Source organism: Vulpes lagopus, chromosome 7 (assembly GCF_018345385.1).
Source record: "Vulpes lagopus strain Blue_001 chromosome 7, ASM1834538v1, whole genome shotgun sequence".
Taxonomy (NCBI): domain Eukaryota; kingdom Metazoa; phylum Chordata; class Mammalia; order Carnivora; family Canidae; genus Vulpes; species Vulpes lagopus.
In genome coordinates, this window is record NC_054830.1 from 87604546 (window position 1) to 87630890 (window position 26345).

Below are 26345 nucleotides of genomic sequence, written 5' to 3' on the forward strand. Positions count from 1 at the left end.
CTGCCTATGTCTCTGCCTCTCTCTTTCTCTATGTCTCTCATGAATAAATAAATAAAATCTTTTAAAAAAAAAAACTAGACTAAATATCTGTATAAACAGCATTTCAAAATTATTTACATTATCTTTCTGTGTAGTTTTTTATAACCAGAAGGCACTGTGCAACCCCTTTGATCCTGCTTCTCATTTTACAGATGAGGAATCTGAGTTTGTCCCTTGGTCAGACAGTCCATAAGTTGTACAGCCTCAACTTGTACCCAGACATTCTGGTGCAGAGTCTACTCTTGATCACTACACTCTTTTTCATCTCCATTCAGTAAGCTTAATTAGCCAAGGTACTCTCATTTCAGAAAGTGTTTTTAAAATGCAGTGCTTTGGGAGCTCCAGGGTGGCACAGTCAATTAGGTGTCTAACTCTTGGTTTCAGCTCAGGTCGTGTTCTCAGGCTCGTGAAATTGAGCCCTGTGTCGGGCTTCATACTCAGTATGGAGTCTGCTTGAGATTTTCTCTCCCTCTCTCTTTGCAGAAGTGTTTTCTCTCTCAAATAAATCTTAAAAAAATTTAAAAATAAAATTGCAATGCCTTAATAACCAGCAAGGTTGAACATTTTTCTATATAACACTGTATTAACTAATGCCTTTTCCCCCTTCAGTTTGTAGTCTTTCATCTGGGAAATTTGGGACATTACTGAGTGGCTCATGGGACACCACTGCTAAAGTCTGGCTGAATGACAAGTGCATGATGACCTTACAGGTATAATAGTAGTTCCTTGTGAATGTTCTACATGATAACTAAGTGTGATGATTCTGTGGCAACCTATATTAATTCCCGTTTCACTCACAGGGTCATACAGCTGCAGTATGGGCAGTAAAGATCTTACCTGAGCAGGGCTTAATGTTAACTGGATCAGCAGACAAGACTATTAAACTGTGGAAAGCTGGAAGGTGTGAGAGGACTTTTTCAGGTAAGATCAGAGTAGACAACTTTTATAGTCTTATCATTTCATATTCACTCCAGTCGTGTTTTCTCAAAAGTTTAGAAGCATGAAAATAGCATTTGAGAAACATCAGTGTATTTGAATCATTTAATTTCGGTAAATGTAATTTTTCTGACAATATTTAAAATCTTGTAAAAGATATGAGACCTCCCGTAAAACAACTAGATGTGTACTAATAAATGGCTACTTGATGAGATTATAATATGGTATACAATTTTTGATTTAACAAGTTCAGCCTGAAACTTCCAAACATAATAATATATAACATAATCTTCTTTTTTGAGGATTTTATTTATTTGAGAGAGTGGAGAGAGAGAGCATGTATATAAGCAGGCAATGGGGCAGAGGGAGAAGCAGGAGCAGACAGCCTGATGTGGAACTCAATCCCAGGACTCTGGGATCATGGCCTGAGCTGAAGGCAGACATTTAACTGACTGAGCCACCCAGGTGCCCCAAGTATAAGCTTTATGAATAGTGGGTCACTATTGTTAATTTCATATATAGAGGAAGACATCATTAGTTTTTTTGTGAGTTTTGAAGTACATTATTTAGTAATAACAAATTTCAGACTCACGTTGGGATTTTAGGTGGATAGTCTTTTTGAACCTCACCTATTAAATAACTCCTACACGGAGGCATCTGCTTACTGATACTGGTATTGCTGATTTATCTATGGAGCAATTAAATTTTTGTTGTGAATTTTTTATTTATTCATGAGAAACAGAGGGACAGAGAGGTAGAGATACTGGCAGAAGGAGAAGTAGACCCCATGCAGGGAGCCCAACGTGGGACTCGACCCCGGGTCTCCAGGATCATGCCCTGGGCTAAAGGCAGTGGTAAACTGCTGAGCCACCGTGGCTACCCCTTTTGTTGTTTTTCTTCTCTTTTATTTTTCCTTGAAAGTTGATCACTAGTCTGGATAATACTTTCAAGAAGTCCCCTTGTGCAGATAAAAATATTTGTAGATGGACAAGTTATAACTAAGCATCACTGTGTTCCTGCTTCTGTACATACAACATATGTTATCAAGTTGTCATTAATCTTCAGTAACTTGGTTGAACAGCAAATACTGAGCATGGGAAATATTTTTGATTCCTGATCTCTTTTATTAGATCATAAGCTTCAGAGAATTTTCTGTCCCTTGAAAAATAAAAAAAATAATATCTTCTGTACTTCCTCAATTAACATTAAGAGAAATTGAGTTTTATGAAGTTTTAAAAATATTTTAAATCTTCTGATTAATGGAATATATGTATTTTTCTAGTTACATAATTAAGAATATAATGAACTTTATTCCATAAAATATTGCCTTTAAAAAACTTGATCATTAGTTTTTATTGTATCATTTTAATGCTTGTATTTGTATACATTATGAAATGTTTTTGTTAATAAAGCAGCGATGTTTGGTTTTATATTTGTGTTTTGTTGAATCAAAAGAAGTGGGATTATAAGGCAGGAAACTTGGATTCTTGTTTTAGCTTTTCCACTAGTATGGTTTCAGAAAAGTTAATTTCTCTCAACCTATTCTTTTTTTTTTTTTAAAGACTTTATTTATTTATTCATGAGAGACACAGAGGGAGAGAGAGAGAAAGGGAGAGACAGAGGCAGAGGCACAGGCAGAGGAAGAAACAGGCACTATGCAGGGAGCCTGACGTAGGACTTGATCCCAGATCTCCAGGATCCGGCCCTGGACTGAAGGTGGCGCTAAACCGCTAAGCCACCTGGGCTGCCCTCTCAACCTATTCTTTCATAATTTAATAAAGTTTACCTTTTTTGATAGTTTTTATTTCAAATTCTTAAATAATTGAGATCTTTTTTATGATTTAATTCTTAATTTTCATTAGTGCCTTATAAATGTTAATTTTAGTATTATGTGGTGAGAAATTTACAGGCTATTTGTCATGTTTGAATGTTTTGTTTGTTATAGATTACTGTTGTTTTGGGGGATGAAAAGTTGAAAATGAATTGTCAGGTAAAAAAAGAATTATTGGGATCAGAGTCTTCTTTCTGGAGAGCTTTAAGAAGTAATTTACAGAAGATAAAATAAATGTAAATAACTCCAAAGACTGGTAATAAAAAATATTGTAAACCTAAAATAACCAATTTTGATTACCAGGCTTTCCTACAGAAAAAAATGAATTTCTCTGCCTTGAGAATTGGTTTTTACTACTCACTGATTATGTTCTATAATGTTAGTTTAACACATAGATCCATCAACCAAATTATCTATCTTAACTGGTTTATATTATTCTTTTAATATAGGGCATGAAGACTGTGTAAGAGGTTTAGCAATTTTGAGTGAAGCAGAATTTCTTTCCTGTGCAAATGATGCTAGTATTAGAAGGTGGCAAATCACTGGCGAGTGTCTTGAAGTATATTATGGACATACCAATTATATTTATAGCATATCTGTCTTTCCAAATTGTAGAGGTAAGATTATCACATAATATGCATTTCAAATTTTGTAGTGAGCATTGTTCCATTCTTGAGGTGGGGGTAAGAGGGCTAATTACTTAAATCAGTTTACTGTGATTTGAATAATTTAGTAGCTTTATCTCATGAGCATCTTCTCATGAAGGAGAAAATTATGTGATCATGTTTATATTAGTTCACATTTGGTGGTTATGTCAAAGTTTTTTGAGTATTTAAGGAAAGACTGTATAATTTATTGGTGCAAAGTACATAGTATGTAAGGTATGAAATGTAGAAAATGTGATTTTTGAAGTTGTATGTGTATAAGTGATAAATACATAAAATGTAAAACTAAAATAGCGTGGGGTTAAAAAGTATTCTTAGGCCTTCCTAGAAAAATGGTATGTAATACATATATTTAATTTTATTTACTCAAGCTAATTTTACCTATATTCATTAATTTTAGATTTTGTGACAACAGCAGAAGACAGATCTCTAAGAATCTGGAAACATGGGGAATGTGCTCAAACAATCCGACTTCCAGCTCAGTCTATATGGTGCTGCTGTGTTCTAGACAATGGTGACATTGTGGTTGGTGCGAGGTATTTATATTCTAGTCAGTCAATAAATACCATGTATCTAGGCCTCTGGTGGACTCTCTAGTGCACAGAGATAAACTGAGGGAGCTTCAGGTGAATCGGAAAATCATATGTGTGTATCTGGACTGAGAAAACAGTACTAGGCAGGACAACTTTTACATCAGTGATAAATGTTACATTACACTGGTCTTATACTGCAGGTTGTGCAGTCAAAACATTGAAAACAAAAGAAATTGGAGAAGATAGAGATTAGTGTGGAAAAACTTTATGAAGAAAGAAGAAAAAATTTGAATTTAGTATTGAAAGATCCTGAGTTAGAAGGGAAATGAGAATTTCTCTCAAAACAAATGGTATGAATAAAGGTGTAGCATGGGCCCAAGAGTCAGATGTGTGTGGAAAATGAAGGAAAATAGTAGAGGACTCATGCTGGGAAATAGTAGGGATTACTGATAAGGTGGTAAGGCAGTAAAGTGGAGAACCTTGAATGCTGGGCATTTTTTAGATTCCGTGCTTGGGGTAAAGAGTTCTAGCTTTTGAAGAAGTGACGTGATTAAAGCATAACCTGTGAATTATTACATAGGTCGGCTGAATTTAACTAGTGGTGACAGTGGACAGGAAAGCAATTTAGAAAGCAGTTATAGTAGTAGGGATGTGTCATTATGAAATAATATCCTCCCAGTGGTAATAGATAAAAGGCCAAAATACAAGATATTGCAGAGGAAGAATGATCAGAAGAAGGATGAACGAAAAAGGTTCTAACTTTGGTGATTGCATTAATAAATTGGGGCAGTGGGAGAATTGGTGTGGTCCAGAAGGTGAGGACCTCAGTTGTAGACTTCTGAGGTCTGAGTGGGGATGAGCCACACTCATGCCAGATCTGCCATGGAAGGCAAAGGAAAAAAGCAGCAACTGTAAGGGATGGAGGTCCTAATAGAATCAAGGTAACTTACTTTTTGGCTGGGTGAAGGATAGATTTGTTGGCTTAGTCATTTTCTCCCTAAGCATATTTAAAGTTGAAGAAAAATGAACAAACTGAAAGGGTGAAGTTCCTGTTAGTAGAAGGTTAAGTACAAAACCAAGTTCTCTGTAGAATTGAGCAGGATTAGTGAATTTGAAAGTGGCTAACTTGCCTTTCCTACCCAAACATAGGGGTTGTCTAGTCCAAGGCAAGGCTGGTATTTTCCTGATTAGGATTACATTACTAGTTAATCAGAGTAAAGATGGACTCCATGTTTCCCGAATGGACAGATAATGAGCATCTACTATTTTCTAAGCTTTGTATTCAATATTTGAACCCTTTGTACAAAGCAAACCAACACATTGTCCTTCTTTATAGTCTTGTACTTATATAATATTGACTTGAAGTATATATGAATGTCTCTAGATTTTTATGATGCTCAATACTGAACTTGGAATTCAAAATTTTGTCTAATATATATTTCTCTGTTCTTTGCCAGTGATTTTTCCCTTAAATTACATATTTTTTTACCCTAAACATGGCTTTAGAAAGCAACAGAGGATAATATGTGAAGTCAGCATAGTGCTCTATTCAGCCATAAATACATAATAATGTTTTTCATGTTCATAAAATACAGATTATTTTTTTGCTTTGGATCATTCAGGTGTGATAATGTTCATGCACTATGGCAATGACTTCAGATGTGTTTGTTTTTTTTCCTTATAGCGATGGTATTATTAGAGTGTTTACAGAATCAGAGGATCGGATAGCAAGTGCTGAAGAAATCAAGGCTTTTGAAAAAGAACTCTCTCAGGCAACCATTGATTCCAAAACTGGTGATTTAGGGGACATTAATGCCGAGCAGCTTCCTGGGAGGGAACATCTGAATGAACCTGGTAAATACTTCAGCGTATATAGTAATAAAAAATGCTAACACGTTCGCCTTTCAGAATAATTAGAATGATAAGAAAAAAAGAGGTTCTTTTGCTGGCATTAAAGTGTTATTCTCATTGCTAGATGGGGATTTTTTTAGAATTTTTACTGTTAACCACTGTGAGAAACCATATTCTTGCCTCTGTCTCATAGTTTTAAAATTTTGAGCTAATAAACTCCTCATAAACAGGAATCCTTCAAATAAATCTCCTAGTACTTAGCTCATACACAGTAGGTACTCAAAAGTCACTCATTTAATACCTTTCCGTTGATTGGATTCTCTGAGAGAGGTTATATAGATTAAAAATGAGTTCAAATAAAGCAATGTCTGCTTAAGTACCATGGGAAGTAAAGCAAGAATTGGGTGTTTTGTAATTTTAAATACAGTAATCAGGAAATATGTAATACTTAGGATAGCATTAGTTGCTGTAACAGATAAACTCTTAAAATCTCAGTGACTTAATACAAGAGGAGTTTATTTGTTGCACATTCAAAGCTCAGTTGATGGCAAGGTATGTAAGCATGTTTGTAGAGCAGTTTTGCTCCTGTGGCCATTCAGGGACCCAGGTTGATTGAAACCACCATCCTCAGCATGAAGCTTCCAATGTTCTCTTTTGTAGAAACATTCAGCCATCAGACAGAATGGAAGAAAATGGTAGAGAATGATGGCCTAGGCCTAGAACTGGCTCAGATCATAGCCACTCAGATTCCACTGATCACTTCTCAGTGTGTGACATCTAGGAACTTCACCTTGCTATAGCTACAGCTATAGCTCTATCCTATGGAATAGGAGCATGAATCTCTGGAGGACACCTGGCTATCTCTGCCACTAAAGGCTTTGCTGCGAAGGTGACATTCAAGTTGTTAAGGAGGCAGGGGAGCAAATCTTGCCAACATCTGTGTGAAAGGTGTCATGGGCTGAATTAATAGCCAGTGTAGAGACTCTATGGCTGAAGTGGGAAGATGGGTTGAGAGGAGCAGTAGTAGAAGGTGAAATCAGAGAGAATGATGTATTTGGCCTTGTACCTCATTCCAAAGAATTAGGCTTTAACCGAGAGAGATGGGACGTTACTGAAGGGTCTCCAGCAGAGGAGTGGCAGGAGCACTTTCAACTTTTGAAAGAATTTTTGTGGTTGCTGGGTTGAATGTAGATTGTAGGAAGCCCCAGGGCAAGAGTAGGAGGCCATTTAATCAGTCCAGCTGAGAAATGATGATGGCTTTTACCATTGGGTAGAAATGAAGATGGTGAGAAGAGATAATTTTTTAGATCTTTTTTAAAGATAGAACAGATAGGATTTGCTGAAGGATGGCTATGAGGGACCCTGCAAGGCAGTGCTTGTAATGCCAGGAAAAGGAATCAGACTCTTCTCTACTTTTTGGCCTGAGAAGCTAGAAGAGTGGAGAGTCATTTACTAAAATGAAAATGTTGTCAGAAGATATTCAATAATAAAACTTGTTTTATTTTTAGTGGGCTCCTTTCTAGTAGAAACATACTTTTTTAACCTTGCTGTATTTAATACAGGTTCCTTTTAACCATTAAGTTTGTTTTGGGCCACTTTCTGGTAGAGGAACATTTTTAAATCTTTTAATAAAATTTTCATTAAACCAAATACATATTCTCTTTTCTGTGTAAATTTTAAAGTTAACTTTTTTTTTTTTTAATCTAAATGGCTTTGAATTTCACTTTGCTATTCTACCTTTGATTCTTAAATGTTTTATTCTTAGGCACTAGAGAAGGACAGACTCGTTTAATCAGAGATGGGGAGAAAGTCGAAGCCTATCAATGGAGTGTTAGTGAAGGGAGGTGGATAAAAATTGGTGATGTTGTTGGCTCATCTGGTGCTAATCAGCAAACATCTGGAAAAGTCTTATATGAAGGGAAAGTATGTCAACTTCTACTTTCTAATTACCATTATCTTAAAGCATATGGTTTTCTTTTTCACTTTTGCCCATTAATTAAATTTAACATTAAAATCTATTTCTTTGGAGATTATTTTCTCTTCCTGCCTTGAACTTGACTTTTAGAAAAGCTCTTTCCATGTAGGAGCTGTATTTGATAGATTAACTACTATTTGTCTTTGGTACTTACCATGAATAAACTGTTCCCAATCATTTTGAATTAGAAGCTTCTATGCCATCTCTTACCTAATGCTTTGTGCCTAGCTATATTTAACTTAGCAAGATATACGGACTCTGCAGGGCAGTGCTTGTAATGCCAGCATGTTTTGCTGAGTGGGGCATGGTAACATTTAATACTTTTGGCATTTAGATCAACCAATTGGAAACCCTTCTTTAGCCTTAGAATTAATGTGTAGTTGTAATACATCCCCTGCCTCCACCCCTAGTGAAATGCTAATCTTGGAGCACATTCAGATGGTTGCTATCAATCATCATATGCCAAGTGGAAGATTTTAACTTTGCACTTGGAGAAAGTTTATTATAATAATTATCTTAAAAAGGACACATAACACCCGTGATATATGTTATTAATATGAACAGATAAGTTAGTAATCATTTATCTCCTTTTTGTATTCCTATTGAAGGAATTTGATTATGTTTTCTCAATTGATGTCAATGAAGGAGGACCATCATATAAATTGCCATATAACATCAGTGATGATCCATGGTTAACTGCATACAACTTCTTACAGAAGAATGATTTGAATCCCATGTTTTTGGATCAAGTGGCTAAATTTATTATTGATAACACAAAAGGTCAAATGTTAGGACTTGGGAATACCAGTTTTTCAGATCCTTTTACAGGTAAGTTAGGGTTTATATTAAGTCTTCTGTACTTTCATCAGCATTGGTTGATTTTTTTGTTTGTTGTTTTTAATGTGTTTAAACATGCATTATGATTAGCTGTTGAAGTAAAAACCAAGACCTAAGATCTGTAGCAGGCTTTTACTTTAAATTCATATATTTAAACCTCAAATTACATAGTAATTCTGTATTTATAGAAACAGTTGTATGTTGTTTCAAGATTCTTCTTTACTCATTTATTGTAGAGCAGATGGGGAGAGACTGTGCATGTGCAGAGTGAGGGAGGGGGTGAGAGAAAGGGAGGTGGGGGAGAGAAAGAATCCCAAGCCAACTCCATACTGAGCACGGAACCTGATGCAGGACCTATCTGGAAATCCTAAGATCATAATCTGAGCTGAAATCAAGACTGAGCCACCCAGGTGCCCCTTTTCCCTTTCAAAAATACAGCTACACTGTAAACTAAACAAAATTATGAAATTTAATTTAGTCATTTGAAATGAAAAGAAACTTAGAAGTCCCTTTAGATAGTTACTCCTTTTAAAAATACAAATTTTGGTGGATTTTACTAAACAAATTCTTTTTTCATGTGAGGCTAAGTTGGTTAGTTGGGCATCAAATCTAGGCCTGGACTATGAGTAGTTTTACTTTACATGTGATTTGTATTCCACATAATGATTTTAAAGTCAGTTATTTATAACAGTATACAGTGTCTAGAATGTTATAAATGGAGACTTGAGGGGAGACAGGAAAGGGAAAAGATATTATAAATGTCCCTGGATATAATCCTAGCAGTATTAGTCTGGCTCTTGATTCCTAGGAAATGGATTATAAGACTAGTTGTACTAGCCTGAGTTTTGGGGCCTGGGAATTGAGGCCATGGTACAGGAGGAAATAAAATGCTTCCTTTTTTCTTAGGTACAGAGCGAGCTCTAAATAAAATTCTAAAATTAGCACGTTATTGTCAATGTTTTCCTACTGTCATTTCTCACTCCATTTTTCACGTGCTAGTACGCTTCCTTGTTTTACAAGGATTCCATATCCCTTCCTATGTAAGTACTTACGTAGATCTTTTTTTTTTCTTCTTCCCTCACAGGTACTTTATGCTCCTAAGTTATATCCTCCTCCTCTAGTTCAGAATTCCATTGCCCATTCACCTAATAAAGTTAATGTCCCCTGCATGTTGACTTAAACAGAATTACCAGACTGACTCACTACTGAATATAAGTGATGTAACCCCTCCCAGTAGTTGCACTTGACAGGGAAAAAAAAATATGTTTAATATCTGGGTATTCTGTTGATGGAATTTCAGACTACAGTACAAAAGAGTGAACACATGAGTATAGTCTTGTGTAAGCTATTTTGTGGAGAAGACAGATATTAGAGCAGCTGGCTCCATATGGAAATCTTAACCCTGGTTTTTTTTTTTTTTTTCCTCTTCTGAATCTCATGCTGCATAATCTCATGAAGCATAACTTTATATGCATCCTTTCATATATATCTTTTACATATATCTTACTGTAGATGCCTCTGATTATTTCCCTAGAGGTACTAACAACATATACTCACACATACCACACATTTATAAGAGTAAAAATGGAAATCTCTTTCCTTTGTGACACTCATTGCCTTTGTAATTCTCTTCTCCAGTAGGTTGTAAGCTTCAGTGGATACAAGTAATCTTGTTCCCTGCTGGATCCCTAGCACTGAATGCACTATTTGACAGATGAGTTAATGAACTCAGGGGTTCTTTAAAAGATTAACATTTGATGCCTGTGGTTTTGATAGCAACAGCAGGAATTCTAGTGAATTTGTATAGGAACAGGAACTGATTATATATGTATATTATTGAGGTCAGAGACCACTTGTAATTTCTCCTTTTATATTTGAATTTTTAGTTATTTTAATATTTAAGGGCAGTGGCTAACACTTAATAAAGTAGTAAAGGTGAGAAAAAGAAAGTTGGAGAATCACTGAAGTTTTAGTTTCTTAGTAGTCTTTCCTATTGTAAGACTGCTGACTAATTTCTGTTATTCTCTCATGTGACAGCGTTGCTCTTCTGTTTTTTTCTCCAAGTTTGGAGTCTTCTAATATAAGCATTGTGTTATTTATGAAATTCAAAATTTTGGCATACTTCAGCTTTTCCTTTGTTCGCATGCATAGGTGGTGGTCGGTATGTTCCAGGGTCTTCATCAGGATCTTCTAACATGCTTCCTGCAGCAGATCCTTTTACAGGTGGGATGAAGTTTTGATAAATACATCTTTCTTCACTTAATGAATAGCATTTTGCAGTATATGGCTTTACATTTTGGAGACATCACCCAATAATTAATAATTTCCTTATCTATATTTCTAATTTTGATGCATCTCCTTTTCTTTAACTTCTAATTTTTGCTTTTTCCTGGAGTGTTTTGTAGTTCTTCTTATGACTTACATAGCATATTGTTAGAACTCACCGTTTTCTCCAGTGGTCCTTCCTGCAAGGAGAGCAAGAGTCATTAAGGGCATAGTTTTTAGAGTCGATAGACCTTGATTCAAAATCTGGCTCTACTGCTTCTCCCTCTGCCTGTGTCTCTGCCTCTCTCTCTCTCTCTCTCTGTGACTATCATAAATAAATAAAAATTTAAAAAAAATTAAAAAAAAAAAAAAAGGGATCCCTGGGTGGCGCAGCGGTTTGGCGCCTGCCTTTGGCCCAGGGCGCGATCCTGGAGACCCGGGATCGAATCCCACATCAGGCTCCCAGTGCATGGAGCCTGCTTCTCCCTCTGCCTGTGTCTCTGCCTCTCTCTCTCTCTCTCTCTGTGACTATCATAAATAAATAAAAATTTTTAAAAAAAAATTTAAAAAAAAAAACAAAAAAACAAAATCTGGCTCTACCACTTACTTGCTATGAGAAGTTGGCAAGTTGCTTAACCTGTCTGAGCCTAATTTTTTTATCTGTGAAATTAGATAATAGGGGAACCCAGCAACCAAGACACAGCATGAGTGCTATTACTGGCAAGATTCTACTGATCACAAGCAAAGAAGGAGCCATGTGAGTCCCTACTACTGGATGATGCAGTGCAGTCAAGAAGCCTGTTCAGGTGTATTTTGCATTAACGTGGGAGGACACAAGTCCACCCAGGATTAGTCTTCTAACCTTTGTTATTAATGGCCTTCGTGAAGCCCTGGAAGTGTTGGTGTATCTCTTCACAGTGGCTTTATTTATCAAGGTATGCATGCCTCGACATCAACGGTACTGGAAAAAAATTGCCAAGCTTGGACTTGAATGCAGCTGAAGAAGTCTCTGTTTTCAGAATAGCTTTTGATGTATTTTATGATGCTATTGTTGGATCAGCAGCCAGAGTTTCTAGACAATATACCCAATTTGAGAAGAGATTTTTGGCACTTAATGGTATCCACTGGCCTTGCCAATATAGATACCTGTCTAAACCATAACTGGGAGCAACACACAACCTTCAGTCAGTCTCATGAAGTTGTGAATCGTTCTCAGTGAGCTGCTTCTCTCCTGTGAATGAATTGGTGGCCTTGATGCACGTAGCTGTACCTTGTGCACTGGTAACCAGTATGCTATAATAACCAACCATCAAGATCAAGCTAAATGTTATGATAGCACAATGGCTATTAAGGAAATCTTTGATGACATAATGCAACTTGAAAAGGTAGTAAGGATCTGAAAAGTAAATAAAGTGATGATTTACTCAGACATAGTGATGCCCTGAAACGTAGAACAACAGAGTTCTTAGATCTCATTAGCACCTTTTTCTTGGAACAGAAGAAACATACCAAGCTTCAAACAATACTAACAAAATTAAGAGAACTCCTGGGGCCATCATCACTGGAACATGTCTTACTGTTGTGCAATGTCAGTAACACAGAAGATTCAGTGATAATGGAGATATGCAAGATAGCATGCCAAATATCCAAGAGAATTATGGAATTATTAGGATAACTGAACAATTATCAAAAATAGATAACAGACCTGATATTGAGCTGTTAGGAAAATTAAATGGTACAGTACATGTGAAGTGTTTAACAAAACGCCTGAACTATATTTAAGCAGGCCCTCAGTATATTTTAGTATATTTTCCCCCAATTTAACCAGTAGCCCTGGGACAAAGAGTTTTTCCCATTTACTTTAAGACTTAAGGTCAGTCTTAATTCTCTTTTCTCTTCCTTATTTATGTGGTTCTCAAATTTCTAATGTCAATTCAAATCATCTAGGATGCTTGTTTATCTCATCACAAGGTCCTTCTCACAGAGATAATCTGATACACTGGGTTGTTGAGGAGGTTAAAATCACTCATGCCCTGATCCCTCACCCATGGATTCTGATTAAATGTTCTTTTGTTGTTTGGTGTGCTGTTAGGTAATTTTAAAAGCTCCCTATGAGTTTTTAAAGTGAAGGGATACCTGGGTGGCTCAGTGTTTAAGCATCTGCCTTTGGCTCAGGGCGTGATCCCACATCAGACTCCCTGCGAAGAGCCTGCTTCTCTCTTTGCCTATGTCTCTGCCTCCTCACTCTCTGTGTCTCTCATGAATAAATAAATAAAATCTTAAAAAAAAAAAAAAGGTTTCTAAAGTGAAGCCAATTTGGAGAGCTACTAGGTTGTTATGGGTGGGCCCTGGGAATCTGCATATTGAACAGGTGACTCATTCAGGTGGTTGGAGAGCCACATGTAGAAAAGTGTAGGATTGTACTGTGTCTCATAATTAATGCCTTGGGCAAATTTTTCAGCCTTCTAAAATATTGTTAATAATCATGGTATCTAACTAATACTTAAATGAGTATATAAATATAGGATGCTTAGCATTGCAGGGCACTTGGGTGGTGTAGTCAGTTAAGCAACTGGCTCTTGGTTTCAGCTAAGGTCAGGATCTCCGGGTCATCGGGCTCCACCTCGGGCTCCACTCTCAGCATGGAGTCAGCTTGGGTTTCTCAATCTTTCCTCCACCTCTCCCCACTGCGCATGAATGCTCACGCTCTCTCTCTAAATAATAAATCTTAAAGATGCTTAGCATGCTACCTAGCATATTAGTTAAAAACTCAACAAAGCCTCTTACTCTGTGTTCTTCATTATTTTAATTTATTTACATCTGCAGTTTTTGTGAGGTTTTTTTTAGTATTATATATGTTAAACTGGTTATATCAGCTCCTAGATATTAAATTCAGAGAGGCTAGAAAAGTAGCTCATCTTTCTTTTCCCGCAAAGTCTCATCCAGGACTCGAACATCTCCAAATCATAATTCTTTCTCTACACCTGTTTTTCATGTTCCTTTCTTTCCATTTTCAATTAGGATCTTAAATATGAGACTGCTATTACAGCATCCCTAAATCTTATTAATCTCTTGTTTGCTTATGTGTCAGCTAATCCTCTCTATTTCAATAGAATAATCACATTTATTTTTTGTTTTTAATTTTTTAAGGTTTTCTTCTTATGTAATCTCTGTATCCAATGTGAGATTGGAACTTAAAATCCTAAGATCAAGAGTTGCATGCTCTACCGACTGCCAACCAGTCACTCCATGTTCACATTGCATTATGAAAACCTTTTTCTTCTCTCCAATCCACTAATGCTTTTTTAATTCATTAGCATCTGTAATTATAATGTTTAAGGCATCTAATGTTTATTTTGTAATCTGAGAATTACTTTTAAGGCTAACATTTATTGGTCACCAACTATATGCCAGGTACTATTCTAAACAAATGTATAGCCCACTTATTATGTATATAAAGATGCCATTCTGAATTGTGACTCATGAAAATAAGTTATTCTGTGTGGAGAGGAGCCTTTTGAACTTTAATTTGCAGTTACCTTTACTTAGTAGATGTGTTACTGCATTTTAGGTGGTGGTCGTTATGTGCCAGGGTCTGCCAATATGGGAACTACCATGGCTGGAGTTGATCCATTTACAGGTACACACTTTTCATTTCTTTTTCTTCTCCTCCTCCTCCTCCTCTTCTTCCCTATTTTTTTTTTATATTTTTAAAATTCATTAAAATTTTAATGAAAGACTGAGAAAACTAGTAAATTCTCCTTGCTAGAGAACTTTTCATATGGTAGATCAAGGACAAACTTCTTGACCTGGCATTTAGAGTGTTCTCAGAATTATGTCATACTGCACATTAGACTCATGTAGGAAGCTTAAAAAAGTACTTCAATCTCATCTCGAGAGATGCTCATTTGGTGTATTATTGCTCTGGTTTGGGGCCTTGGCAAAGTTAGTTCTGATAATTTTCCAATGTGATTCTAATATGTAGCCAGGATTGAAAATTGCTATTCTGTCATAGGTCTGGTTTTCTCACAACTCTTATAAAAACTGAGTTTTTTCGCATCACGCCTTTGTTCATTTTTAATATATTGAGAATTTTATTCACTATGCTACATATTGTTCTATTTAAGAGGACCCAGAAAAAAATTACTTTATGATTTAGGCCTATACTATCTGGCCTTCTCCTTAGCAATTAATTTTTCTTTTTTATTCGTAGTATCTTGCCTAGAGTCTAACACATCTTACTTGTTCATCATTGTTGAGCATAGGCAAAGAAGCTTTCCTCTGTATTTACTGCTAGTAAAATGCAGAACTAAATTTGTGGTTAATCTTTTACAAGTTTGACAGCTGTCTTGCTATATGTTTTCCCCTACTTGTTATTTTCTACAAAAGTCTAATAGGTGTGAAACATAAATGTTCTTGACCGAAATAAGATTGATACTTACAAACCCAGCAGTCTACTTAAGAACTAACTTGGTATGTGATTTTTGTAAGCTATTTTTTCACTGCAAAAGTAACATTGACTGGCATATTGAAGTATAAACATAATGATTAAGATTGGGGACTCTGGAGTGAGAATGCTTAGATTGAAATCTCAGTTCCACTATTTTTTACCTGTTTTGCCTTGAGCCAGTTATTCTGTTACTGTGCCTCTGTTTTTCTCATTTGTAAAGTGGAAGTAATATCTACCTCTTGGAGTTGTTAAGAGTTGTAATTTAAAATTGTTCAAGTTGGAATTTAAAATTACAAAATGTATACAGCACTTTATACAGAATAACTGCTTAGTAATTTTTGGCTGTACTTGTATTATAAAGTGTAAAGTTAATAGTGCTTCCTACCATTTTTCAGAAGTTACAGTTTTTAACTGTTTGGTGTATATACTGAACCTTATATAGTATACCTTGGTCCAACTTATTGTCATCTCTTACTTAGACAAATGAAGTAATATCCTCCAAATTGGTCTCTCCGTGGTCCATACTTCAGCCAGTGATCTTTTTATAGTCGAACTTTATTTATACTGCTCCCTTGATTAAAACCCTTTAATGATTTCTCATTCAATATTTTTTCTTCGCTGTATCACCTTCCTCTCTGCATTTTTTCTGCCCAGCCATACTGGCCTGTGTCTGTTTCTTGAGCATCTCATGCTGTTTTCTACCTCAGAAGTTTGGTACATGCTGTTCTGTTTTAGAATACTTGAGCCCTTTGCTTTGTTATTTAGATCACAAATTATTATTTGTTTTTTTTTCTCCTTTTTCTTTATTTTGCACATAGTATTTTTTAAATGAACATTCTCAGACACTCATATATGGCCCTTGCTAGATCACTTACTCTATCATAGGCTCTGTTACACCCTGTACTTTTCCTTCTCATTTTACTCAATTGTTTGGACAGTGTTTGATTTGCATTCTCCTAGTCTCTAATGACCAGGACTCCAGGCAATGTCTGTTAGCTCATCTTTGATTGTACCAATAAATATTTTATGCTTTATAAGCAATGAAAATTAATTTCGTGTATTTATTTCATAACTTCATCTTTACCTACCCTATTCCCCTTTCTGATATATATTCAGAAAATTAAAATGTTTTATACATATTTTTGCAAAATGCCTTACTTTTTGCATTGGAACAAAAGTAAATAAGATTTGAAATGCAGGCAAAATACAAATTAGGTTTAAATTATGCTTTAATTGAAGTAACTTTAGATATTATGTATTGTGATAAATTTTTATCCTATGCCAGTTGTTTGTCAGACACTGCATTTTGGTTACTATAATAGGGACTTAGGAAGTAAAAATGTATAAAAGACTAGGGCCCTTTCACTTTTCAGGAACCTACATCATTTATTAAAATTATGGAAATCATAAGTTGTTATTCTTTCTCTGACTGGCTGACTTCATTTAGCATAATACACTCTGGCTCCATCCACGTCGTTCCAAATGGCAAGATTTCATTCTTTTTTATGGTTGAATAATATTCCAGTGTGTGTGTGTGTGTGTGTGTGTGTGTGTGCGCGGCGCGCGTGCGCGCCGCATGTTCCTTATGATTTTACTCATAATGTGGAATTTAAGAAACAAATGAGCAAAAGGGGAAAAAGAGAGGCAAACCAAGACACAGGGTCATAACTCTAGAGAACAAACCGACGGTCTCTAGAGGGGAGATTGGTGGGGGAGGGGTTAAACATGTACTGGGGTTTAGGGGAGAGTACTTGTGATGAGCACCAGGGGATGTATGGAAGTGATGAATCACTATATTGTACACCTGAAAGTAATATTACACTATGTTTAAACTGACTGGAATTTGAATAAAAACTTAAAAATAAATAAAATGATGGAGAAAATGACAATGTGGACTATATATCCTTTGGAATAAGCAGTAAAAGACATGAGAAGAAAGAGATCAATATGCCTTAAGATGGGAATGGCAAGTTTTGTAATTGTTATATATTCTTTGATCTTTTAAAAATTTGTGATTTAGATTGAATCTTAAAGGTATGAGAGATGTAGAGAATACGAAATGGAAAGGCTTTTGTTTTAAATTTTAAGTTTACATTAAGAACTAAAATTTATTATCTCAACAAATATATACAGTATATAAAATTTTATGATTTTTCTTTTTTCCATAGTTGTTTTATTGCATGCACTGAGTAGTTCTATATATCAATAATCGTGAAAACAAAGTCATACAATTAGAAAAATCTCAGTTTTGACTATTACTAATAATTTTCATCGCCTTTTTTAAATAGGGAATAGTGCCTACCGATCAGCTGCATCTAAGACAGTGAATATTTATTTTCCCAAAAAAGAGGCTGTCACTTTTGACCAGGCAAATCCTACACAAATATTAGGTAAGTACATTTTAATTAAATAGTTTTCTCACATATCTATAGACTCTTTGCAGTGCACTCAAGACTGTTTCTCCTCCTCACATGAGCTAGGAACTGGGTGCTTACATGATAGAGACTTCTGTTGTGGGATTACACAATGGCGTCGACTACAAATACACAGTCTGATAATGGACCCTTAATACTTGCAAGAAGCCTTATACAAATATAAGGTAAATGCTTTATGATGATTTTAATGAGAAAAAAAACTAAAGGGAAAAATATAAATCCCATTCCCTGAGATCTTAATGTTTTCAGGAAAAAAAATAATGAAAACGAATGATTAAAGCACTTAAAATTTTTTTTTTCTCTTAAAAAAATTAATGGCCCTTAGAAGTAGTAAAAATTACATTAAAAAATGAAACTGCTCAGTTGACTTTGCTTTGTCTGTTAACTTGTTTCTCTGAAACAAAATGACTTATGTGTTTGCCACTCTTACTTCATGAGAATTAATTGAGATAGCATATATACCTCAATATAAGACAAGGGTTTTTTGGTCAGAATTGACCTTTATACCATCTTTATGAAAATCATAAGGGGCACCTGGGTAGCTCAGTCAGTTAAGCATCTGACTCTTGGTTTCAGCTCAGGTCATGATTTCAGGGTCATAAGGTCAAGCCTTGCATTTGGCTCTGCGCTCAGCGGGGAATCTGCTTGAGATTTTCTACCCTCCACCCCCACCCCTGAGTACTCTCTCTCCCTAAAATAAATAAATCTTTTTAAAAAATTGCTTCATGAAATGTGAATATGGTGACAAAAGGCAATATTTCCATTAAATATGTTTTTAAAGCCGGGTGATGTCAAATGTACATATGGAACTAAGTAAATTAAATATTAGGCATTTAACTCTTCAGTTAATTCATTGACAATTGAAGAAGTTAGGCAAAGTTGGCTAAAGGTTGTTACAATTTTTTTCTTTGAGGAAAATAGAGCATTGACTTATACTTGGGTATAATGACATGATACTGCTTCAAAAACCAAAATGATTACAAATATGATCTACTTTAAAACTTACTTGAAGCAGAAAGTTTCATAAGATCTTAGACAATAACAGGTAAAATCACCACAGTTACCTTTTTCTCTGCTGTGTTCGAATGAAAAATATTAACAGGCCTTATCCTTATTTTACTGTCTTTGATAATTGCCATGAAATGTCTTACCTTCCCCATGGTGTATAGTGGAATACTCTTAGTGAAAGTTTAGACATCTTTATATTATATCTGGCTAAATACAGTTAGAGAATTTTGAAAGTTTGGGTTTGGGTTCTAGGTAAACTGAAGGAACTTAATGGAACTGCACCTGAAGAGAAAAAGTTAACTGAGGATGACTTGATACTTCTTGAAAAAATACTGTCTCTCATATGTAATAGCTCTTCAGAAAAACCCACAGCCCAGCAACTTCAGATTTTGTGGAAAGCTATTAACTGGCCTGAAGGTATGGAAACTGTTTTTAAAATGTAATCCAGAAAGTAGTAAGTATGTCTTTTCATTTCTATCAGTATTACTGATGTTTCTAGATTGTTTTACCCAGAGTAAAAGTTACCCTGGGTAGTTGTAACTCACATTGTGTGAAACTTAACAAAAAAAGTACTCACCATGCCCCTGTAATTCAGTCTTGATTTGGTCCATGCTTTATGAGAATCTGAAGGGAAGGTAATGATCCCCATACCATTTCATGTACCATTTCAGAGCATTTGTGGGTCCCCGGCAAACCACCCAAGAACATCTTGTGCATTATTAACCCCAGTCTACAAATGGTTGCTATAATTATTTTTTTGACTCACTTGATTCCCTTTAAATTCCAAAAGTGTCCTCTCTCATTACTTTTTCATGCTATTGATTAGAGAAGAAAAGTCATTTGTCCTGCTTAATATCCCATATTGTGATTTTGGCAGCTCACTTAATGTGTTCCATGATCTCTGTAGCTCCTGCTAGACATAATTAGATTCTGGTTCAATAGATTTTTTTTTTTTAGGTGAATATCCTTTATAAATGATGCTACATACTACCTTTATATCACAGGGCACATAATTTCTGGATTCCTTACTTTTAGTGGTGCTAAGATTATAGAGTGGATTCATTCAAATGGTGTCTGCCCAATCTTTTGAATGTAAAGCCCTCCACCAACCTGTAAGCATCGTATTATCATTTGTCAACTGGAATTCTATTTTAAAAAAACTTTCTCTCATGGAGCACCTGGGTGACTCAGTCAGTGAAGCATCCAACTCTTGATTTTGCCTCTGGTCATGATCTCAGGGTTCTGAGATTGAGCCATGAGTCAGGCTGTACACTAGGCATAGAGCCTACTTAATATTCTCTCCTCCCTCTCTAACCCTCCAACCCCAATCACACGTGCATGTACTCTCTCTCTTAAAAAACAAAGAAAAGATATACTTAAAAAAAAAAAAAACTTTCCTCTTAAACTCTTTGGTCTTAGAGGATTTTATTTTATTTTATTTTATTTTATTTTATTTTATTTTATTTTATTTTATTTATTTTTTTTTTTTTTGGTCTTAGAGGATTTTAAAAGCAAGGTCCCCATCCCATTCATTCCACAGGGATTTACTGAATACTCAATATATATATCAGGCCAGTTGATAACCCATTTACATCTCATAGCAATAAATCGTTTCTATAAATATGAAAAATCAATTAACAAAAGTTTTAGAAATATATATATTTTGTAAAGCAAGCACATGGCACATGGTTTTTTAAAATTTTCTGAAATGGTCATGTGTTAATAAAATTCATAAAACCAAATGATGGTCATAGGAATTTTATGGGTTTTTGTAAACATTAATGAATTTTTCTTTTTAATAGATATTGTCTTTCCTGCACTTGACATTCTTCGGTTGTCAATTAAACATCCCAGTGTGAATGAAAACTTCTGCAATGAAAAGGAAGGGGCTCAGTTCAGCAGTCATCTTATCAGTCTTCTAAACCCTAAAGGAAAGCCAGCAAACCAGCTGCTTGCTCTGAGGACTTTTTGCAATTGTTTTGTTGGCCAGGCAGGACAAAAACTCATGATGTCCCAGAGGGAATCACTAATGTCGCATGCAATAGAACTGAAATCAGGGAGCAATAAAAACATTCACATTGCTCTCGCTACATTGACCCTGAACTATTCTGTTTGTTTTCATAAAGACCATAACATTGAAGGGAAAGCTCAATGCTTGTCAGTAATTAGCACAGTCTTGGAAGTTGTACAAGACCTAGAAGCTACTTTTAGACTCCTTGTGGCTCTTGGGACACTTATCAGTGACGATTTAAATGCTGTACAGTTAGCCAAGTCTTTAGGTGTTGATTCTCAAATAAAAAAATATGCCTCAGTATCAGAACCAGCTAAAGTAAGTGAATGCTGTAGACTTATCCTAAATTTACTGTAACAGTAGGGATGGGCTGAGATTTTAAATTGATTAGTGTTTTTTCTCACATTTTACATGACTGATTACAGATGGTTTAAAAAAAAATGCTGTGGATTAAGTAAAATTTCAGATCTTGTAAAGTGGGGGGTAAGAAGAGACAAATAAAATTTTTGCACTGATGAACTGTGAGATTTTCCTGTGTGATGTGGGTAAGTTTTCAGGAGTTTAGAAAGAGTGAGATAAAAAGAAAAACAATGCAACTGCTACAATGGCATAATTTCCATACCTTTGCCACATAAGATAACTTTTATTTATATACTCTGCTTTTACGTTACTTGTTGGTGGTTGTCTTTTATTTAATTTCTGCTCTACTCATTTTCATTGCTGATTCTTTGAACAGCACCAGCACATTTCAAGATCTTATTTTAGGATAAGTACTTTAGAATTTTCAAAAATTAAGTTTGTTGTAAATTATTCCATATATAGAAAACATATAAAATAATTTCATCATTTAAGTTACTTGTATATAGAAAATTACATTTGATGGCTCATTTTTAGATGAAGGGAAAGCAATTTACTAAGCTGCATTAGGTTATGTATCATTTCAGACAAATGAGACCCCTAATTAATCCAGGTTTATAATCCAGTTTCTTTTGCCCCTCCCTATTTGAGGTAACTTCATTATTCATTCCAATTTTGATATTAGTTTATTTTTGGTCATTTCTATTGTCTCAAAGGGAATTTGCAATGTGTTGACTTTTATCAAGCAACTATGCAAGCAAAAACTGTTACTGGCAAGTCCAGAGCCTATCATGTAGAACTAGTATTTTTGAGCTCCTAACATGGTCCAGGCACTGTGCTAACCACTTTGAGATTTGATCCCCAAAACCCCTTAAATGAAGAATGATGGTGTCTCTATTTTCAGAAGTAAAGAAAATGGGATAAATCATGGTAGGAGAAAAAAAAAAAAGTGCATACCATACCATACTTCCTAGAGAGAGGCATCACAAATTTGTTTCTGAATATCCTAACAACTAACACGAAGGAACTACCACTTTAATTATATAATTTAATATGTTTAAGAGAACTTCAGTTTCTTAAGAGAAACATAACTATTCCTATTTTTGAGTGGGAAAGATCTTTTCACAAAGAGGACTTTGCCTAAAATAATGAGCAGCATTCTCAACATTTATGGTATACAGAACCATCAGTTTACTGGCTTAATGAAAAATTGTAGTCAAAGAACAGTTCTTCCCCAATAAGGGAGGGAAGATTTTCCATCATCCGGATTAATTCAAAGAAAAACTTTTGGAATATCAAGAGAGAATGGGTAAAGTATAAATAGAGGAATGTGTATTTTGTTGAGTATTAAATTGCAGCATTCTGACATATGCTCAGATTTAAAAATTCTGTTGGCTGGGCTGGTTAGGAACCTTTGCTTTACTTTTTGTTGAATCAGGTTTTAGGTGGTTACGTCAAAGTTAAATGGCAAAGTCAAGAGTTTAACCCAGGTCAGCCTAGTTCCATTATAATACACTTCTTTCTTATTAACATGTCCAGTCTAGCATGCAGTTCTGAGTACAAAGAATTTATCTACAATATGTTTTGAAATACCAGGTAGAACCTTTGGATGATGGGAGGACATTAAGAACATAAGCTGACTCTTCAAAATGTAAGGGGTGGCAAATTGTAAACATTGTTTGCTTCTTGTAGAGTACAAGTCTTTACAACAACTTTTATAGTATCAGTATTTCATGTTTATTGAAGAAAAATTATAAAATACAGTTTAGCTAAAGAACTAAGATAATTCACCCGAAAAATAAGTGTTACATGATGGTTTTGTGAATTTTGAAGTCTTTTTCTGTTAAACTTTTTTCCATGGTTCCCTTAATATATTTTTGTGAATATAAGAACATAACATTCATCTAATAAAACACAGACACACATCAAATAAAAATTGTAATCCCACTACCCACAGAGAACCATTCTTAACATCTTGTGGTATATTAGTACGTATGTAAATGTGTTTTTTTTTTCTTAAAGGACTGTGTGATACACATTGTTCAACAACCTGATTTTTGAACTTGACAATATATAGTATGCATACCTCTACCTTAATAAACATATATCCATTACATGGATATATCCATTTCCTATTATCTGATATTGCTTTCAGTTTTCAGCTATCAAGCATTGCTCAGACAAATATCCTGTGTCTTACTAGCTACTTAGGCTACATTTTATACATGGATTTGGTGAGCCAAGTTAATGCACATTTTTTAGGTGACACATACTGTCAAGTCACTTCCAGTGGTAAAAGTCTTGGAGTTAATATCCTTCATATTGCAAATTCTGGGGATGAAACTTGGACATTCGCTTCCTTAGCAGTTATCAATGTTATAAATGGTTACTTTGTTGAGAAATGATAAAATGTAAAGAGAATCATTTGTGATATACTTACAGTCTTGAGATATAAATTACTTGAGATTAGGAAATGTTATTCAGTCTTTTTAAAAAATGATTTATAATCTAAAAAAATAAAATAATTTATAATCTAACTTCTAATATATTTTTCTATAGAAGATTACACACAGGGTGTTAGTTTATTTGGGCTGCTGCAACAAAAATCCAATAGATTGGGTGGCTTAAAAACAAACATTTTCACCATTCTGGAGACGAGGAAACCCAAGGTGAATGTGCCGGCATATTTGGTGTTTGATAAGGGTTCTTTCATGGTAGGAGGAAGAAGCTCTCTGTGGTCTCCCCATTCCTGAGGATTCCACCCTTATAACCAAATTATCTCCCAGAGGCCCCATCATATTGGGAATTAGGTTTCAAAATAATTTTCGGGGTGACACATTCAATCTATAGTATAGTGTAGTTGTGATTATAAATACAATTTTTGAAGATTTTTTTCATTTACCATTATGATTCCATGTGTTTTTCTTAAAATTTTTAATGAAAATGTTCATACATCAAAGTTCAAAGAGTACAGTGAACACTCGTGAACTTGCCAACCAAGTTCTACAGTTGTTAACATTTTGCCATATTGGTTTTATCTCTACTCTTGAGATTACAGATATCACCTTTATCAACTAAATCTTAAATATGTATCTTCTAAGAATAAGGACATTTTAAAGAATGTTCTTTATAACCATATCATTGTATTACCATTCAGTAATTTCATAGTATCTAATATGTATTCCATACTCAAATTTCCTTGTTTCATAGTAACTATTATCACTTTACTTAAAGGATCTAAATAATCAAGGTTTGTGTATTTATTTGATTATATGTTTCTTTGGTCTCTTACTCTAGAACAGTTCTATTTTTATTTTTTAGTATCGTTGACTTTGAAGCATCTCTGCATTACAGAATGCAAGGTTCCCCAATTTTATATTTGTAAAATATTTCTGTAACTCTTCTGTATTAATTACCTATTGCTGCTTAATAAATTACCCCAAAACTAAAGTGGCTTAGAACAGCACACATTTACTATCTGAAGTTTTTTGCAAATGAAGAATCCTGGCCCAGCTTAGGATCTTCTGTTTCTTTGTTTCACATGAGGCTGCTATGAAGAGTATCAGCCATGGCTGAGGACTCATCTGAGGGCTTGATTGGAGAAGGAAGCATTTTTGAGCTCATTTACATGGTTAGTGTTCAGTTCTTCTCCAGGTGTTGGATTGAGGACTTAAAATCCTAGCTGGCTGTTGGCCAAAGGCTGTCCTCGGTTTTTTGGGTGTTTTGTCTTTTTAAGAATGTTTTCCACGGGCGCCTGGGTAGCTCAGTCTGCCTTTAGCTCAGGTCATGATTCCAGGGTTCTGGGCTTGGGCCCTGCATTGGGCTCCTTGCTCAACAGGCCCTCCACCCTTTCCTTTGTGCTGCTCTCTCTCTCTCTCTGAAATAAATAAAAATTTTTAAATGAATGTTTTCCCTTTTTTTCCCCCAGAGGAGGTGGGGGGAGGGGCAGAAGAAGAGAGAGAAAGAGAATCTTATGTAGGTTCCATGCCTGCATGAGGCTCGATCTCAAGACGCTGAGATCATGACCTGAACTGAAATCAAGAGTCACTTAACCAACTGACCTACCCAGGCTCCCCTGCCCTCAGTTTTATGTTTTATGGGCTTCTCCATCATGTCAAGTGCTTTCATTAAAACCAGCAAGGGAGAGAGTCTGCTAGCAAAATCAAAGTCAGAACATTTACATTTACAAACTACAAATATGCCACCCTCTCAACATCAAGGCTGGAAGCAAGTTACTCAAGGAGAGTGGATTACACAGGCTGTATCAGAAAAGAGATCACTGGGAGCCTTCTTAGAATGTGCCTGCCATACCTATTTCCTAAAATAAACTAAAAGGTAAACCCAAAGGCTTGGTAGATTAAGATTAAAATACTGTAGCAAGAATACTTCATAGGTGTGTGTACTTTTTTTTTTTTTAACTTGATGGCATCATACCTGTGCTTCCTTAAAGTTTATGTTCCCCTTACCATAACTAAAGGAGGCTGAGAGAACAGAACAGGGTGTAATTGGCTTATTGACCATCTTCACAGAGATGGGTGACTATTTTTAAAAATTTTTTTCATTCTATATTTTTCTAAGTGATTATCAGGTTTTGCTTGTTTAATAATTGAAATCAGGGTGCTTGTTTTCTGGAGGTACTAAGGCAGAATCTTGATTTTGAGGGCAACAAGTAAAAACCACTTTGGTGCTTCTCATGGAGGAAAAAGAGTCTTTAGAATACAGTGAATAAGGAAGCTTTAAAGAGGAGAACACCAACTAATGCCCTTCTGTAAAGCAGGTAGGCTGATACTTAGGCCTAAAATGAGGTCCTGGGACTTCAACTTGATCTTGGGGCTCCTGGGCACATTGTAATAAGTCAGAAAAGTAAAATGTCCAAATGGCAATACTTTCATTGTACATACATCACTTAGATGTAAAGGCATATGATATAGCAATACTTATACAATGGTTTGTAACTGAATTTAAAGCAAACTAGTTAAGTACCTTTGCAAAAAAAAAGACAAGTTTAAGTAAATTAGGTAGCATGTATTAAGCAATTACTTTATACTAGTTTCAGGTTTATCCTCATTATCCCTATGGGGTAAGTACTGTTAGTAATCTTACAAGTGAAGAAGCTGAAAGAGGTAACAAGTCACTAGTAACAAAACAATGG

General features: G+C 35.2%; 1 protein-coding gene across 2 annotated transcripts in view; it reads left to right on the top strand.

Annotated features, from left to right (window-relative positions):
• PLAA (phospholipase A2 activating protein) overlaps window positions 1-21352 on the top strand; it is a 36489-nt gene extending 15137 nt beyond the window's left edge. The window contains exons 3-14 of one of the 2 annotated variants that reach the window (XM_041761191.1): window positions 649-749; window positions 840-960; window positions 3256-3423; window positions 3872-4007; window positions 5689-5858; window positions 7621-7778; window positions 8439-8658; window positions 10819-10890; window positions 14504-14572; window positions 17671-17772; window positions 19078-19242; window positions 20628-21352. In XM_041761191.1, coding sequence (XP_041617125.1) covers window positions 649-749; window positions 840-960; window positions 3256-3423; window positions 3872-4007; window positions 5689-5858; window positions 7621-7778; window positions 8439-8658; window positions 10819-10890; window positions 14504-14572; window positions 17671-17772; window positions 19078-19242; window positions 20628-21193 — 2048 coding nt within the window. In that variant the 3' untranslated portion in view covers window positions 21194-21352. The remainder of the gene's footprint in view (window positions 1-648; window positions 750-839; window positions 961-3255; window positions 3424-3871; window positions 4008-5688; window positions 5859-7620; window positions 7779-8438; window positions 8659-10818; window positions 10891-14503; window positions 14573-17670; window positions 17773-19077; window positions 19243-20627) is intronic. The other variant, XM_041761192.1, reaches the window with a different exon arrangement.
• The last annotated feature ends 4993 nt before the right edge of the window (window positions 21353-26345 follow it).